The following is a 15900-nucleotide window of genomic DNA, read 5'->3' as shown; positions in this document are numbered from 1 at the left end:
AAATACTTTATATGGGTCAACAAATTAAATAGACAACTCTCCAAGGAAGACTTATGAATGACCAAGAGCCATATAAAAAATATTCAAAGTCTCTTGTCATAAGTAAATGCAAATTAAAACCACAATGAGATATCATTTAACTCCAGTTAGAACAGCTAGGATCAAGAAAATAAAGAATGACAAACACTAGTAAGGCTGGGTGAAAAGGGAACTCCCTCACACAGTGGGAGATGAAAGTAGTCCAATCTCTGTGGAAAACAATATGGATGTTTCTTAACATCTTTCAAATAAAACTTCATATGACTCTGCAATTCTACTTCTTGATACCTACCCAAATTATTAGAAAACAACTGGAAAGACATCTGCACATTCATGTTTATTGCAGCATTATTTATAATTACTAAAACACAGTACCAACCTAAGTGTCCAAAAACTGATAATTGGGTGGAAAATCTGTGGCATAGACTATGAAATATCACACAACTCTAAGAAACAATGAGATTCTATTATTTTACTCAAAATGGGTGAATACAGAAGATTTAATATAAATGAAGTGAGCTAGATTTTGAAAGATACATATTGTATATTCTCACTCAATTTGTACTGAGTGTCTGCACTTCATGTAAGAGGTAGGAAAGATCTCAGAGTCAGCAGATAGAGTAATGGTTATGCTGCTGAATTTCCACATGGTAGAATGTAGTTCGAGTCCTGGACCTGATAGCTTGAAAATCATACCAGGTGCATGCACATGTGTGCCTAAGATCCTGGGAGGAGAATGGAGAAGGAACTGAGGCATGGCCATCCAACCAGTAGGTGATTTCTCACTTTCTCTCTCTGCGTCACTGTTTCTCTCTCTCTCTTCAGCAAACACACACGCCCAAAGGCAAAGACCTCTACCCAAAAAAAAGAAAAGAAAAGTTAAGATCTGAAGGTGTGATGGTGGTGATGGGTGTAGATATGTGAGACCTGGGACTGTAAGGGGAATTTGTGAATTTGCAACTGAAATTTATTTTGCCAATATTTTCTGAATAAACTGAATAAAGTTTCTGTTAAATAAAAAAAGAAAACATTGAGGCCTAAAGAGTGACCCAAGGTCTCAGGACTAGTTAGTGGCCAAAATGAGCCATAGCTGGGGTCACACAGTCAAAGCAAAGAGGACACACTCAGGATGAGCCCTCCTTATGCTACTAGTCTGCTACTCTCCTCCCACCTTCTTAAGCCCAGTGGCTTTATTTTTATTTATTTATTTATTTATTTATTTATTTATTTATTTTTGGAGAGGTTTTTGCTATAGGGCACGCACGCTCGCCAGAAAGACAGAGAGAGACAGAGAGACAGAAAGTGAGAAATCACCCCCCAGGGGGTATGGCCACACCACAATCCCTTCTCCTCCATTCTCCTCTCGGGATCTTGGGCACGAATGCACACACGTCCGGCGTGAGTTTAAGCCACCGGGTCTGGGATTCAAACCGTGGTCAATTACATCAGAGTCCAGTGACATAGCCCTTACGCTAACTGCTGGTCCCAGCCTAGTGGCTTTATTTTAAAACACAGGAGAGGAGCCTAAGACCCACTCATAGATGATCTGATTCTTTAGCAGAGTAAGGCTGAGCATCTTATTTGTTAAAAGGTCCACAGGATAAAATCTGATGCCCATTTAAGATTGTTAATCACAGCTCTGAGTCATCTCCAAGTTGGCCTAGCAGTAATACTAGCACTGGCCATCCACCAGTTTGAATCCCAGGTCAGCCTGAAAAACACTGCAGGTAACTGTAGGACCCAAGACCCTGAGAAATTGAGGGCTTGGGGGAAAGGGGATCATGGCTCAAGGAGACCCTATTGAGAGCACTATATTTCTTAATCTCTCTCATGCATGCACTCATACTTTCTATCATAAAAATAAAAATAAAATAAATAAATGGAAATTTACATTGGATAATTAAAATAATTAAAACACTTCCTATGGGCCTAATGATCACCCGTTTCTCAAAATCTGATTATACTGGAATAGAAGAGAATGGTTTTGACCTCAGGATAGTAATCTCTTTTTTCCCCTTAAGTTATTCACTTATTTCTTCCATGAAAGACAGAGAGTGACATAAAGAGAAGACAGAGAAATTACAGGCATTCCCGACAGGATCTTCACTCCACAATCTACCCCGAGTCTCCACCAGCCCAAATTAGTGACACATGCCCACGCACCCAGTGTGCTCAGGGAGGTTCCAGGTTGTGAACCCAAGATCTTTGCCACGTGGGTCAAGTTCCATTACTACAATGCCACTGCCTGGGCCCTTGAGCTAGAAATCTTATGACTTAGCAAGCCTTTCAAAAATCATATGGACTAAGCCTCAATTTATAAGAAAACAAACATTGCACACATCTGTGAGTAGACACTAAGTTGGTAGCAGAATTGGCTGCCACACCGCCTCTAGTATCCATGGTTGCTCTCCATGATTTTACAAATCTTTCAGATTCTGCCATAGAGTGCAAATATTTGGTACATATTCAGTGAGAACATACAGTGCCTCTCTTTCATAGTCTGACTTACCTCACTTAGCAGTAAATAATCCATATTTACCCAATTTCTATCAAATGCCAGGGTCTAATTGTTTTTTTGGTTTTTGTTGTTGTTGTTGTTTTTAATGGCTGAGTAGCATTCCATAGTGTATATGTGCCACACTTTTTCAATCCATTTATCTGTGCATGGATATTTGAGTTGGTCCCATGTCTTAGCAATTGTAAATAGTACTGCAATAAACATGGACATGCCATTGTTATTCCCAACTAAGTGTATTTCTATCCTCCAGGTAGATACCCAGGAGTGAAACTGCTGGATCATATGGTAGTTCTATTTATAGACCTTTGAAGAACCTCCATATTATTCTCTTCAGTAGATGTACTAATCTATATTCCCACCAGCAGTGTGGGAGAGTTCCCTTTTCACCACAGCCTTGCAAGCACTTATCATTCTTTTTTTTTTGTCTTGTTTTGTTTTTTGAGAGGTTTTAGCTATAGGGCGCCTATGCTCACCAGAAAGACAGAGAGAGATAAAGAGATAGAAAGCGAGAAATCCTCCCCAGGGGGATGGCCACACCACAATCCCTTCTCCTCCATTCTCCTCTTGGGATCTTGGGCACACACCCACACGCACCTGGTGTGAGTTTAAGCCACCGGGTCCGAGACTTGAACCATGGTTGACTACATGGGAGTCCAGCGACATAGCTATTACACTGCTGGTCCCAGCACTTTTCATTCTTTATATTTTAAATCTTTGCTATTCTGACTGGGGTTAGGTGGTATCTTATTGTGGTTTTGATTTGCATCTCCCTTATGATAAGGATTGTGAAGCATTTTTTCATATGCTTTTCAGCTGTTCGTGTGTCTTCCTTAGAGAGTTGTCTGTTTAGCTCATTTGTCCATCTTTTAATTGGATTTTTTGGGGGGGCAGGTAAATCGCTTGAGTTCCCCATATATTCTGGTTATCAGTCCCTTATCCAAGTGAGAATTTACAGATATTTTCTCCCTTTCCAAGGATTGTCTCTTCACTCTAATTATTATTTCTTTTGCTGTGTAGAAGCTTTTTAACCTCATGTCATCCCACTTGTCTATTTTGGAGATTACTGCCTGTGCTCTGGGGTCTGTGACAAATACAGTAAAGTGACAGATTTTGTATGCAAATATTTTCCAACCGATTGTATATATATGAATGTATGCGCTCTATAGCAGAAGCTGAAAGGTTGAAAGGTGTAATAGCAGGGAAGGCAACTGTAGATACTAGAGATAGTAAGAGAGGGGTAATAAAGAGTGAGTAATAAAGGGAGGGAGGAAAGGGAACAGAGAAGAAATGAACAATATGTTTAATTGACACAAAAAGAAAAATTATTTGCTGATGATAATGTATATGATGTCTTTGTCTTGACTGATATGCTCTGTATTTGTGATGGGAAAAAATCATGCTGTAAACTGTAAAGAACATGGTGATTAAATATAAACAATAAATATTTTTTTAAAAAGAAAAAAAAACCCTCCCCCAAAATATAGGCTTGGGAAAGGATGTACCAAATCAGAAAACACACACACACACACACACACACACACACACACACACAGAGTCAAGTCCTGGACTGAAAATAACATTGGGGTGCTCCCCCAAAATATAGGCTTGGGAAAGGATGTACCAAATCAGAAAACACACACACACACACACACACACACACACACAGAGAGAGAGAGTGAAGTCCTGGACTGATAATAACATTGGGGTAGAGTAGAAATACTGTAGAGGTAGTACTTCTGGAGTTTACTGGAGATCCGAGCCACCACGATAAAGAAGAAGGAAGATGAAAGAGTTGTAATAGGAAAGAGAGAGACAAAACTACCACTAATCTGCAAATGACATGATTATGTACACAGAAAATTTAAAAGAACCTAGATCAATTAGAATAAACAAATAAATGTGTTAGGTACAAGAATAATATACAAAAATAAATTGTATGTTCATATGCTAGCAACAAACAGAATATAAAAATATAAACACAATATCATTAGATATAGTGTTAGAAAACACCAATTTCCCAAGAATAAATCTAGCTAAAGATATCTATACTCGTAGAAAATTATAAAACATTATGAGAAACTAAAGAAAATCAAATATAAGGATAGATATACCATGTATATTATTCAGAAGGCTCAAATTGCAAGTTTATCAATCTTCACTAATGTTACTAACAGTTAAACTCAATCACAATTAAAATCCAAACTATCCCTTTTGTGAAAACCGACACAATGATTTTATAATTTAGAAAATTACAAAAGATAAAATAATCTTGAAGGAAGAAAACAGAGAAGGAAAAATTATTTTTTTCACGTATCAAAACTGACCTATAAACTCATGCAATTCCTATCAAGCTTCCATAAATCTTCTTGTAAAAATTAATAGGTTGATTATAAAATGATGTAAGTGCAATGGAATTTTAATAGTCTAGGCAACATTTTGACAAAAGATAAAGCTAGAAGACTTACATCAAACTTACAAGACTTACTAATATATAATAATTAATGAGGACAAATAATGGAATACTACAAGAGTTCAGATCCACACACAAATAGCAATTTAAGTCAGAGGTGGATGCAAAGCAATGTGGAAAAATACAAGTGAACTATAAACCCAAATGGAAGACAATTAAATTTGATCCTACAGTTCTACACACTTGTGAGAGATTTAGAGAGGTGGAGGAAGGAGTGGGAAGGAGAAAGAACAAATATATTATAACAAGGAGTAAGGGTGCAGAAGCAGACATTTATAAGAAAGGCTAATAGGGGCCAGCAGATGGCATAGCAGTTATGTTGCTGGACTTCCACATAACCAACCACGGTTTGAGACCCAGACCAAATGGCTTGAAAATAACAACAGGCGTGTGTGCGTGTGTGTGTGTGTGTGTGTGTGTGTGTGTGCACATGTGTCCAAGGTCCCGGGAGGAAAATAGAGAAAGCACTGCAGCATGGCCATGCTTTCTGGGGTGTGATTTCTCACTTTCCCTCTCACTGTCTCTGTCTCTCTCTCTCTCTCCTTCTCCAGTGAGTGTGCCCTAAGGCAAAAACTCTCCAATAAATAAATAAATAAATAAATAAATAAATAAATAAATAGCAAGCGAGAAGGAAGGGAGAATAAACAATTTGCCAGCATATATAAAGCCATTAATAAAATGTGTGATTTTCTAGAAACAAAATCTTGCAAAACTCACTTGAGAAAATAAGAAATGTATAGAATCCTATCATATTATTTATATTATTTAAGAAATGGAATCAACATTTTAAAACTTTCCCATAACTAAAAAAAACAAAAAAACAAAAAAACTCATGACCTATTAATAGTTAGTTGGACTGACAAATGCTAACAAGTATTTAAGAAAAACTAATTGCAATCTTAAATAAAGAGCCTGTGCTCCTCCAAGCCAGCGTTCATCCCTTATTTGCCAACATACACCAGTACAGGGAAGAAACGAGAATGTTAAAGTGAAAACACAAAGGGGAGAAAGAGGAGCATAGGCTCTCTGATTATATAAAAAAGGAAGGGCTGGGACCAGCAGTTGGTGGAATGGCTATGTCGCTGGACTCCCATGTAGTCGACCACAGTTCGAGTCCCAGACTTGGTGGCTTAAACTCACGCTGGGCGCATGTGTGTGCATGTCCAAGATCCCGAGAAGAGAATGGAGGAGCAGGGATTGTGGTGTGGCCATTCCCCCTGGGGGGTGATTTCTCGCTTTCTGTCTCTCTGTCGCTCTCTGCCTTTCTGGTGAGCGCACACGCCCTATAACAACAACATCAACAACAACAATCTCAAAAAAAAAAGGGGGGCTGGAATACATGTTTGCATTTGCTTGTACAGCAACATATAAGAATAATGCAAAGAACTAATGATGGTGCCACATGCTAGGGAAGCTGTCACGTGGTCAGAGCAAATACGAGACAGGAGTGGGAAATCCGGGGGTGAATGTCTATAATTTGTGATTATTGAACATGTACAAGAGGTATCCATTTAAACAAACACATTAATAAACGTCAGAAAAAAAGCGAAAGGACTATCCGAAGATAGCCTGAGAAATAAAGATAATCGGGGGTAGTTGGTGAATCTAAATAATGAAATATTACAAAGCCATAGTAAATTTTAAAACATAATAATTAGCAGAGTAACACTGTCAACAGCTACTCAGTAACAAATCTCAGGCATACAAATCTCTACCAATTCTGCCATAATTCAACCTAGAAAAAAAAAAGTGGATTTTAAAAAAGAAAATTTAAAAACTCAATAGGAAAATTATATTTTTACCTTGTACCACTTTACCGAATCCACAATATAGCTCTTTGGGAAGTGCAGGTGACACGTCAGACTGTCATTTCCAACATGTAGGATTTGTTTGTACTCGTCTGATAAATGTGGCGGATTCCTTCTGGTAGGGTCACACCAATACTTCTCAAAAACAGTCAGGTTGACTTGTATTCTGTAACAGCTGTCTCTGTCCCTGTAAGAAAATGGCAGGTTCCAACCTCATAAACGCTTAATCACAAAATGGAAGAATTCAGCTCATCTTCAAATCTTTTCAAATCATTTTAAAAGGTACTGTGCAAACCCTCTGCCTCAAACAGAACAACAGGTCTCCCACAAATGATTCATTGTGGAAGAGTAAATGGTAGTTACACAGTGGAGAAACTGGACAGCACCTTCACCAAGTAATCAAAATGAGTGCTACCAGCAAGGGGCAAATAGGGGCCATGTGTCTGTGCATTGCTCTGAACTGAGCGAACACTAAGTGTTTACCTACACTCCAACCAGGAAGACGCTGCCTGACCCTAATCTCAAGAACACCTGACAATCCAGGAATCAGCGGATGGTGTGGTGGTGCAGTGGTTACAACGCTGTCCTGCCACATGGCTGACCACAGATCCAGTCCAGGACTCTGCAGCTTGAAAATCACGCAGGGTATGTGTGCACACATGTCCAAAATCCCAAGGAGAATGGAGGAGAAGGGATTGCAGTGTGGCCATCTTCCTTGGGCTGCCCAGATTTCTCATTTTCCCTCTTATTGTCTCTCTCTTTCTCTGGTGAGTGCATGCATCCTGTAGCAAAACACTTCAAAAAAATAAATCAAATTAAAAAAAAAAAAGATGAAAATACCTGACAATCCCAAATGAAGGCTTTATTGTAAAATAACTGCCTGTACCCCTTCAAAATGTCAGTGTCATGGAAAACAAAAACTGAGGAAATATTCCAGATGGAAAGAGATTAAAGATTTATAACAACCAGGATCAGCAGATAGTGGAATGGCTATGTCGCTGGACTCCCATGTAGTCGACCTCTGATTGAGTCCCAGACCCAGTGGCTTAAACTCACACTGGGCACATGTGGATGTGTGCCCAAGATCCCAAGAGGAGGATGGAGGAGAAGGGATTGCAGCGTGTCCATCCCCCCCTTGGGGGGTGATTTCTCGCTTTCTGTCTCTCTGTCTCTCTCTCTCTCTCTCTGTCTTTCTGGCAAGTGCACACGCCCTAGCAAAAACCTCTCCAAAAAAAAGAAAGAAAGATTCATGATAACCAAATGCAACGAATGATCCTGAATTGAATCTTCTACCAAAAAGGCAAGAAAAAAGGAATAAAGGTCATCAATGGGACCACTGGCAAGACAGCAAAACTGAGGTTAGATTAAAGTATTGTATGACGGATAAATTTACTGAATTTGGTAACTATACTGTGGTTATGTAGCATATTCCTGTTACTAGGAAATGTACACAAAAATTAAACTGTAAAAGAGCATAAGCATACAACAACATTTTATTTTTGGAAAAAATATTGTGATATAAGGGAGACAGATAAAGTGAAAGAGAAAGAAAATTTAAAGTAAATGTGGGGGAAAGTTCTTAAAAATGAGAAATACCCAGCCTCTTGGTGCAGGCAATAGCAAATTTTTTCATGTATACACATACACTATCATGAATAAAATGAACTTTTAAAAAAATGAGAACTCTAGGTAAAGGGTAAACAGGAGTTCTTTATGCTATTCTTGCATTTTTTAATTTTTATTTTGCTATAGGGTGAGAGTGCTTACTGGAGAAAGAGAGAGAGAGAGAGAAAGTAAGAAAGTACCCCCCGGGGGATAGTCACACTACGACCCTGTCTCCTCCATTTCTCCATCCTTTTGGGATTCTGGGCATGCATACATATATACTCATGTTCAATCTCAAAAAAAAAAGGGGGGCTGGAATACATGTTTGCATTTGCTTGTACAGCAACATACAAGAATAATGCAAAGAACTAATGATGGTGCCACATGCTAGGGAAGCTGTCACGTGGTCAGAGCAAATACGAGACAGGAGTGGGAAATCCGGGGGTGAATGTCTATAATTTGTGATTATTGAACATGTACAAGAGGTATCCATTTAAACAAACACATTAATAAACGTCAGAAAAAAAGCGAAAGGACTATCCGAAGATAGCCTGAGAAATAAAGATAATCGGGGGTAGTTGGTGAATCTAAATAATGAAATATTACAAAGCCATAGTAAATTTTAAAACATAATAATTAGCAGAGTAACACTGTCAACAGCTACTCAGTAACAAATCTCAGGCATACAAATCTCTACCAATTCTGCCATAATTCAACCTAGAAAAAAAAAAGTGGATTTTAAAAAAGAAAATTTAAAAACTCAATAGGAAAATTATATTTTTACCTTGTACCACTTTACCGAATCCACAATATAGCTCTTTGGGAAGTGCAGGTGACACGTCAGACTGTCATTTCCAACATGTAGGATTTGTTTGTACTCGTCTGATAAATGTGGCGGATTCCTTCTGGTAGGGTCACACCAATACTTCTCAAAAACAGTCAGGTTGACTTGTATTCTGTAACAGCTGTCTCTGTCCCTGTAAGAAAATGGCAGGTTCCAACCTCATAAACGCTTAATCACAAAATGGAAGAATTCAGCTCATCTTCAAATCTTTTCAAATCATTTTAAAAGGTACTGTGCAAACCCTCTGCCTCAAACAGAACAACAGGTCTCCCACAAATGATTCATTGTGGAAGAGTAAATGGTAGTTACACAGTGGAGAAACTGGACAGCACCTTCACCAAGTAATCAAAATGAGTGCTACCAGCAAGGGGCAAATAGGGGCCATGTGTCTGTGCATTGCTCTGAACTGAGCGAACACTAAGTGTTTACCTACACTCCAACCAGGAAGACGCTGCCTGACCCTAATCTCAAGAACACCTGACAATCCAGGAATCAGCGGATGGTGCGGTGGGGCAGTGGCGAGTGGTTACAACGCTGTCCTGCCACATGGCTGACCACAGATCCAGTCCAGGACTCTGCAGCTTGAAAATCACGCAGGGTATGTGTGCACCCATGTCCAAAATCCCAAGGAGAATGGAGGAGAAGGGATTGCAGTGTGGCCATCTTCCTTGGGCTGCCCAGATTTCTCATTTTCCCTCTTATTGTCTCTCTCTTTCTCTGGTGAGTGCATGCATCCTGTAGCAAAACACTTCAAAAAAATAAATCAAATTAAAAAAAAAAAGATGAAAATACCTGACAATCCCAAATGAAGGCTTTATTGTAAAATAACTGCCTGTACCCCTTCAAAATGTCAGTGTCATGGAAAACAAAAACTGAGGAAATATTCCAGATGGAAAGAGATTAAAGATTTATAACAACCAGGATCAGCAGATAGTGGAATGGCTATGTCGCTGGACTCCCATGTAGTCAACCTCTGATTGAGTCCCAGACCCAGTGGCTTAAACTCATACTGGGCACATGTGGATGTGTGCCCAAGATCCCAAGAGGAGGATGGAGGAGAAGGGATTGCAGCGTGTCCATCCCCCCCTTGGGGGGTGATTTCTCGCTTTCTGTCTCTCTGTCTCTCTCTCTCTCTCTCTGTCTTTCTGGCAAGTGCACACGCCCTAGCAAAAACCTCTCCAAAAAAAAGAAAGAAAGATTCATGATAACCAAATGCAACGAATGATCCTGAATTGAATCTTCTACCAAAAAGGCAAGAAAAAAGGAATAAAGGTCATCAATGGGACCACTGGCAAGACAGCAAAACTGAGGTTAGATTAAAGTATTGTATGACGGATAAATTTCCTGAATTTGGTAACTATACTGTGGCTATGTAGCATATTCCTGTTACTAGGAAATGTACACAAAAATTAAACTGTAAAAGAGCATAAGCATACAACAACATTTTATTTTTGGAAAAAATATTGTGATATAAGGGAGACAGATAAAGTGAAAGAGAAAGAAAATTTAAAGTAAATGTGGGGGAAAGTTCTTAAAAATGAGAAATACCCAGCCTCTTGGTGCAGGCAATAGCAAATTTTTTCATGTATACACATACACTATCATGAATAAAATGAACTTTTAAAAAAATGAGAACTCTAGGTAAAGGGTAAACAGGAGTTCTTTATGCTATTCTTGCATTTTTTAATTTTTATTTTGCTATAGGGTGAGAGTGCTTACTGGAGAAAGAGAGAGAGAGAGAGAAAGTAAGAAAGTACCCCCCAGGGAGGATGGTCACACCACAATTCCTTCTCCATTCTTCTCTTGGGATTTTTAGATATGCATGCACATGCACCTGGCACATTTTTCAAATTACTGGCCCGGGATTTTAACCTTGCAGCTAGCCATGCGTGTTCCAGCTGCCTTAACCACTGTGCCACCAGCTAGCCTACAATTTTTATATAAATTTAATATTATTTCAAAATTAAAAATATAGTTTACTGACTATTTACCATTTCTGGATATTAAAGATCTGAGAGAATTCATGTTCGTTTTCTTGCATAACAGCATGACAGTTTCCTTCTCTAATTTCTATGAAGGATTCTTTTTCTTTTTGTTTTTTTACAGCTCCCAGATTTAAATATTTTAAATTCAGCCCTGATATCCAGATGAATTTATGTGATGCATGATCTCCAACTCTACTTAATAATTCACAACCTAGATTACAACAGGAGAGTAGACTGCTGCAAACCTTCAGCAACTTGTCCCACTGTTGACTAAAGTTGAGGGATAGAGCCAGCAAATGGGGCTAAGGGCCACTTCCACTAAGTCCTCGTGCACACTGGGTCTGTCTGATGTACGGAAATGAGCAATGTGGCACAACTCAGAGTGGGCGAGGAGCTATCCGGGAACCCAGAAAGGGGCCGGCAAACAATGCAAGAGAATGAAGTACTACAGCACAGAAGACCTCAGTTCGTATCCACTTCAACTCTATTGGGCCAGCAGTCTTTCCACTTTACAGATAAGAAAACCAAGTCCCAGAGGGACTAATAATTTGTTAAGGCCATGTACATTAGTATGAGGGAGTCGTAAAACGGTGAGTCAAAGGCCGAACTGGTCCACAGAAGTGTTTTATGCTGGCCACACACAGCTTTACAAGTTGAAACAATGTGCACATACACATATTCTAATTTCCAGGCTCCTTTAAAAAATCAGAAGGTGGGTTTGTGCTGAGTAAACAGCTGCCCTTGAGCATGGTTGTGGTAAGTACGGCTGACCACAGCTGGTCAGTCTCCACCAACCACAATTGTCCCCCGTCAGGAGTGTGCTATCAGTTACATGACTTCCTAACGCAGGGCTTTGTGCGGGGTCTGAAACACACTGCATGCTCACTGACTGTTAAATCTCTGCCTCAAGCAGATTCCTTATGAAGAGTCCCCAGGAGGCTGATTCCTACCTGGATGTACTATCTTTTACAAAAACTGTTGACTTTCCTTAAAAGATGGCAGAATAAGATGGTATCAAGGTGCATAGTGAGCTGGTCTGTCCCAAGGCACCATTTCAGTGGAAAAATTTTATCTTCCAACAATGACATAAGCCTGTTATGTTTAAAACTGTTCATTAGAAATCATCTGTAACAATTAGAAACATTGCAATTCTCATGGAGTGGGAAACCCGGAACACCCGCTTGCCCGGGAGCAACCAGCCCAGTTCAACTTGTGGGGTTCTATGTTAAAGATTTTTCCTAAAACAATCCATATATTAGAACATATATGTAAAAGAAATACATAAGCATTTTAACTTACTTTATAACACATTTGTAGAGTCCTGAATCATTCTCTGTCAAGGGAAGGAACAAAATCCAGGTCTGGTCCTGGTGAACTCTGAGCTGTATGTTTTTGGATATTGGGATTTTGCTAAAGTCTTTGTACCATGTTATATTTACTTCCCCGAATGTTACTGGAGGAAGTGTGCAATTAAAAGCAAAAGGCTTGTTTTTAATGAGAACTGCAGAAGGTATTCCAGCAGCATATTAGGGATTACTATTATTTTTAATGACCAGGAATAATCAAAAGAAAGAAAAAAAAAAACATATTAACCATGAAAGAAAATTCTAGTCCTCTTCATTACTGGCTTTAACAAATGCTTCTTCAATTTTCTAGCTGATTGGAAATTTTATCTGGAAGTGTCCTGCAACTAGCTTGCTGATTCGAAAGCGTAATACCACCTTCTCCAGTGGCGTCCAGAGGAGAGGATTCGCTCTGTTCCCTAATCACAAACCACCTCCCCTGTGGAAGGACCTCCCTCCTTTCCATTATTTCTCCTGTCCCTGCAGGGACCGAGAGGCCTCCCCATCGTGTTTCCGTTTTACTCCGGTACCCAGTTCTTCCACATCGGTCTTCAGTGACACTTATCTCATCCCGAAACGGATGGGTTAAAAAAAATAATAATAATAAAATCGGCTCCCTTTTCTAGTTCATTTCTTCCAAGTGCCTTAGGTTTTTTGGTGGAACTTTCTGTCATTAAAGAGCCTTTACCATATCAAAAGGTAGCACACCCATTCAAGCACCTGAACCCGTCTTAACTCCTTTCCGGAGTCATCTTAAAACGCAAAGATGCCATTTGGGGCTGAGCATCGAAGCACTTGGAAATAAAACTCACAGTTTCCCCATTCCAGGCCCCCGGGAGAGAGTAATGGGGAGCTCGCGACCAGCGACAGGCAGGCTGGTGGACAAGGGCAGCCCCTGAGACCAGAGGACCCGCAGAACGTACCTGCTCCGACGAACAGTGGAAGCGCGACGGACACCCCGCAGAGCAGCAAGGACAGCATCCCCACGCTGGGCTACGAGGAAGGAAGGACAGGGTGAGAGGCGAAGGGGCGCAGGGGAAGTAGGGCGCGGCCTCCCCTGGTGACCCCGCGCGGGCTCCTGCGACCTCGCACTCTCGGAGATCCAAACCCAGGACACTGATCTGCCCTTCTTCGCGGGGAGCCCTCCATCTTTAGCCGGGTTCCTCTTCGCCCCAAAGACGGGCCCCGCCCCTGCCCCATTAAACTCACAAGCCCGCCCCCTGGAGTCCAGGGCAAGGAGTTCAGACCCACCGGAGAAGGGGATCAGCGGGGAGGGGGCGGGCAGCGGCAGTGGGGACACTGTGGCATCCTTTCCAACACCTGACAGCGAGGTAAGGTGGCCTCCATCGCCGGAGGGAGGATCCGGCACCACCCCAGCAGCGGGCGCTCGGGGGCCCCACCTGGCCCCAGCAGTGCCCGCGCGCACGGCTCCCCGGTCTCTGGTCTCAGCATTCTCCCTGGCTTGGCGATCGAAAGGGAAACCCGGAACACCCGCTTGCCCGGGAGCAACCAGCCCAGTTTGGCTTGTGCAGGGAGGACGGAAAGGAGCGAGGAAGACCGAGCGTCGCCGGCCCGGACGGGCTCCATACCTCGCCCGGGAGACTGAGTTGGCTCCCATAAGGTCGCCCAACCGGTCTAGAGCCGCCTGAGTCCTGATCCCCCGCTTCCTGGCCGCGCACATTTTTGCCGCCTCCCTTCCTCCACACCTTTCCTACCGGCCGATCCCCGACCGCGCCTGCCTTGTGTCTACCTGCCAGTGCGGATGGCGGCGTGTGCGATCGCGTGGAGAGGAGAAAATCCGACAGGGACCGGAGCCCTGGCTTGACAGTTCCATCCTGGGTATTTGCTCGCCACCGTGGGCGGGACAGCCTGCCCTCTCCAATGGAGGCGAGGTAGGAATGTGGCCTAGTGCTAGGAAGTGGTTAGAAGTCCTTTTGTCCGATATTCTCTGTTCCCTAACAAGTCCATCACCAGGCATGCCCCTGCAAATCCATTCCCAACTGCCCCAACAAATCCTTCATTCCTTTCCAAATCCCATTTGAGCGACTATTACATGCACTGATCCATATGCTCCCAAAATGAAAGACATCCCAAATGGCTTCTAAGAAATGTTACTGATCTGAGTCATGTTCATTAACTGCGTAGAGCAGACACGCCATGCAAATATCACCAATCCTGAAGATGGCTACTGCCTAAATCTTCCTAAGAGGACAAGGTCAGTAAGGACCTTTGGCCCTGGCCATCAAGAGACTCCCCAGAGATATCCCTTAGGGCCCTGAGTGGTAGGAAAAGATGTAAAATATAATCTTCTTTCAACAAATTATTGGCAACTCTCTTCCTGATGGTCTTTGTGGGAAGAGAGGCCTGTGAGACAGAAAAGCAATTGCAGTCATCCATTGCATTATCAGCCAAGATTCCAGTGATGGGCTAGAGGCCGGAAGTGTACGAGTTCCTTCCATCTTAAAATAAAGAAACTTTAAAAAATATGAGGGCCAGCAGGTGGCATGGTAGTTAAGGTAGCTGGATTCCCACATGGCCCACAGCAGTTTGAACCTCTGACCAGCAGCTTGAAAAAAACCACGCCCCAGGGTATGGTGGTGCCTGTCCTATGGCAAAAACCTATGGAGGCTAGAGGATTGCAGCATCAAATCCCTCTCTCTCTCTCTCTCTCTCTCTCTCTCTCTGTGTGTGTGTGTGTGTGTGTGTGTCTCAACACACATGATTAAAAAAAAAAAGAACAAGAAAGAAAGAAAGAAAGAAAGAAAAGAAAGAAAGAAAGAAAAGAAAAAACTACACCCTGTGTGTGTGCTCAAAATCCCAAGAAGAGAATGGAGGGGAAGGGATTATGGCATGGTCATCTTCCCTGGGGAGTGATTTCTCACTTTCCTTCTTCTGGCTCTCTCCTCTCTGGTGAGCACGTGTACCCTAAAACCTAAAGTATTTTTTTTTCCTTAAGTATTGAGGGGCTGCTCAGTGGCACAGTGTTAACATAGTGCTCTGTGCTATTGACCCGGTTGGGAAGGTTCCAGGTTCAGACCAGAAACCTCCCTAAACATACCCATGAGTCAGCCCATGAGAAGGGCTGACCAAGCTGGGGACAGACAGGGTGCCAGGACCCTATGGGGTGTTCTCTCTCTCTCTCTGGCTCACTCAAAGAAAAAAAATAAATAAGCTTGAAAAATATTGAGTATTCTAAAGTGCTTTTGATTATGTGGGTTATGCCTCGATATTACTCTATTGGAAATTAAAAAAGAGAAATTTTAAACATTTGCTTTCCTGTTAACGTTA

At 41.6% G+C, this 15900-nt stretch overlaps 1 protein-coding gene across 1 annotated transcript in view; it reads right to left on the bottom strand.

Moving 5' to 3' along the window:
- Positions 1-13118, bottom strand: part of IL1RL2 (interleukin 1 receptor like 2) — a 55754-nt gene extending 42636 nt beyond the window's left edge. The window contains exons 1-3 of the mRNA XM_014583390.2: positions 13103-13118; positions 12569-12770; positions 9225-9417 (exon numbers count right to left, since the gene is read on the bottom strand). Of these exons, the coding sequence (XP_014438876.1) occupies positions 9225-9417; positions 12569-12770; positions 13103-13118 (411 nt within the window). The remainder of the gene's footprint in view (positions 1-9224; positions 9418-12568; positions 12771-13102) is intronic.
- Between the last annotated feature and the right edge of the window lie 2782 nt (positions 13119-15900).

The sequence above is a fragment of the Tupaia chinensis genome, unplaced genomic scaffold (genome assembly GCF_000334495.1).
Source record: "Tupaia chinensis unplaced genomic scaffold, TupChi_1.0 Scaffold144276_1, whole genome shotgun sequence".
Taxonomy (NCBI): Eukaryota; Metazoa; Chordata; class Mammalia; order Scandentia; family Tupaiidae; genus Tupaia; species Tupaia belangeri.
Note: the sequence above shows the minus strand (reverse complement) of the source record. Positions and strands in the feature narration are given on the sequence as shown.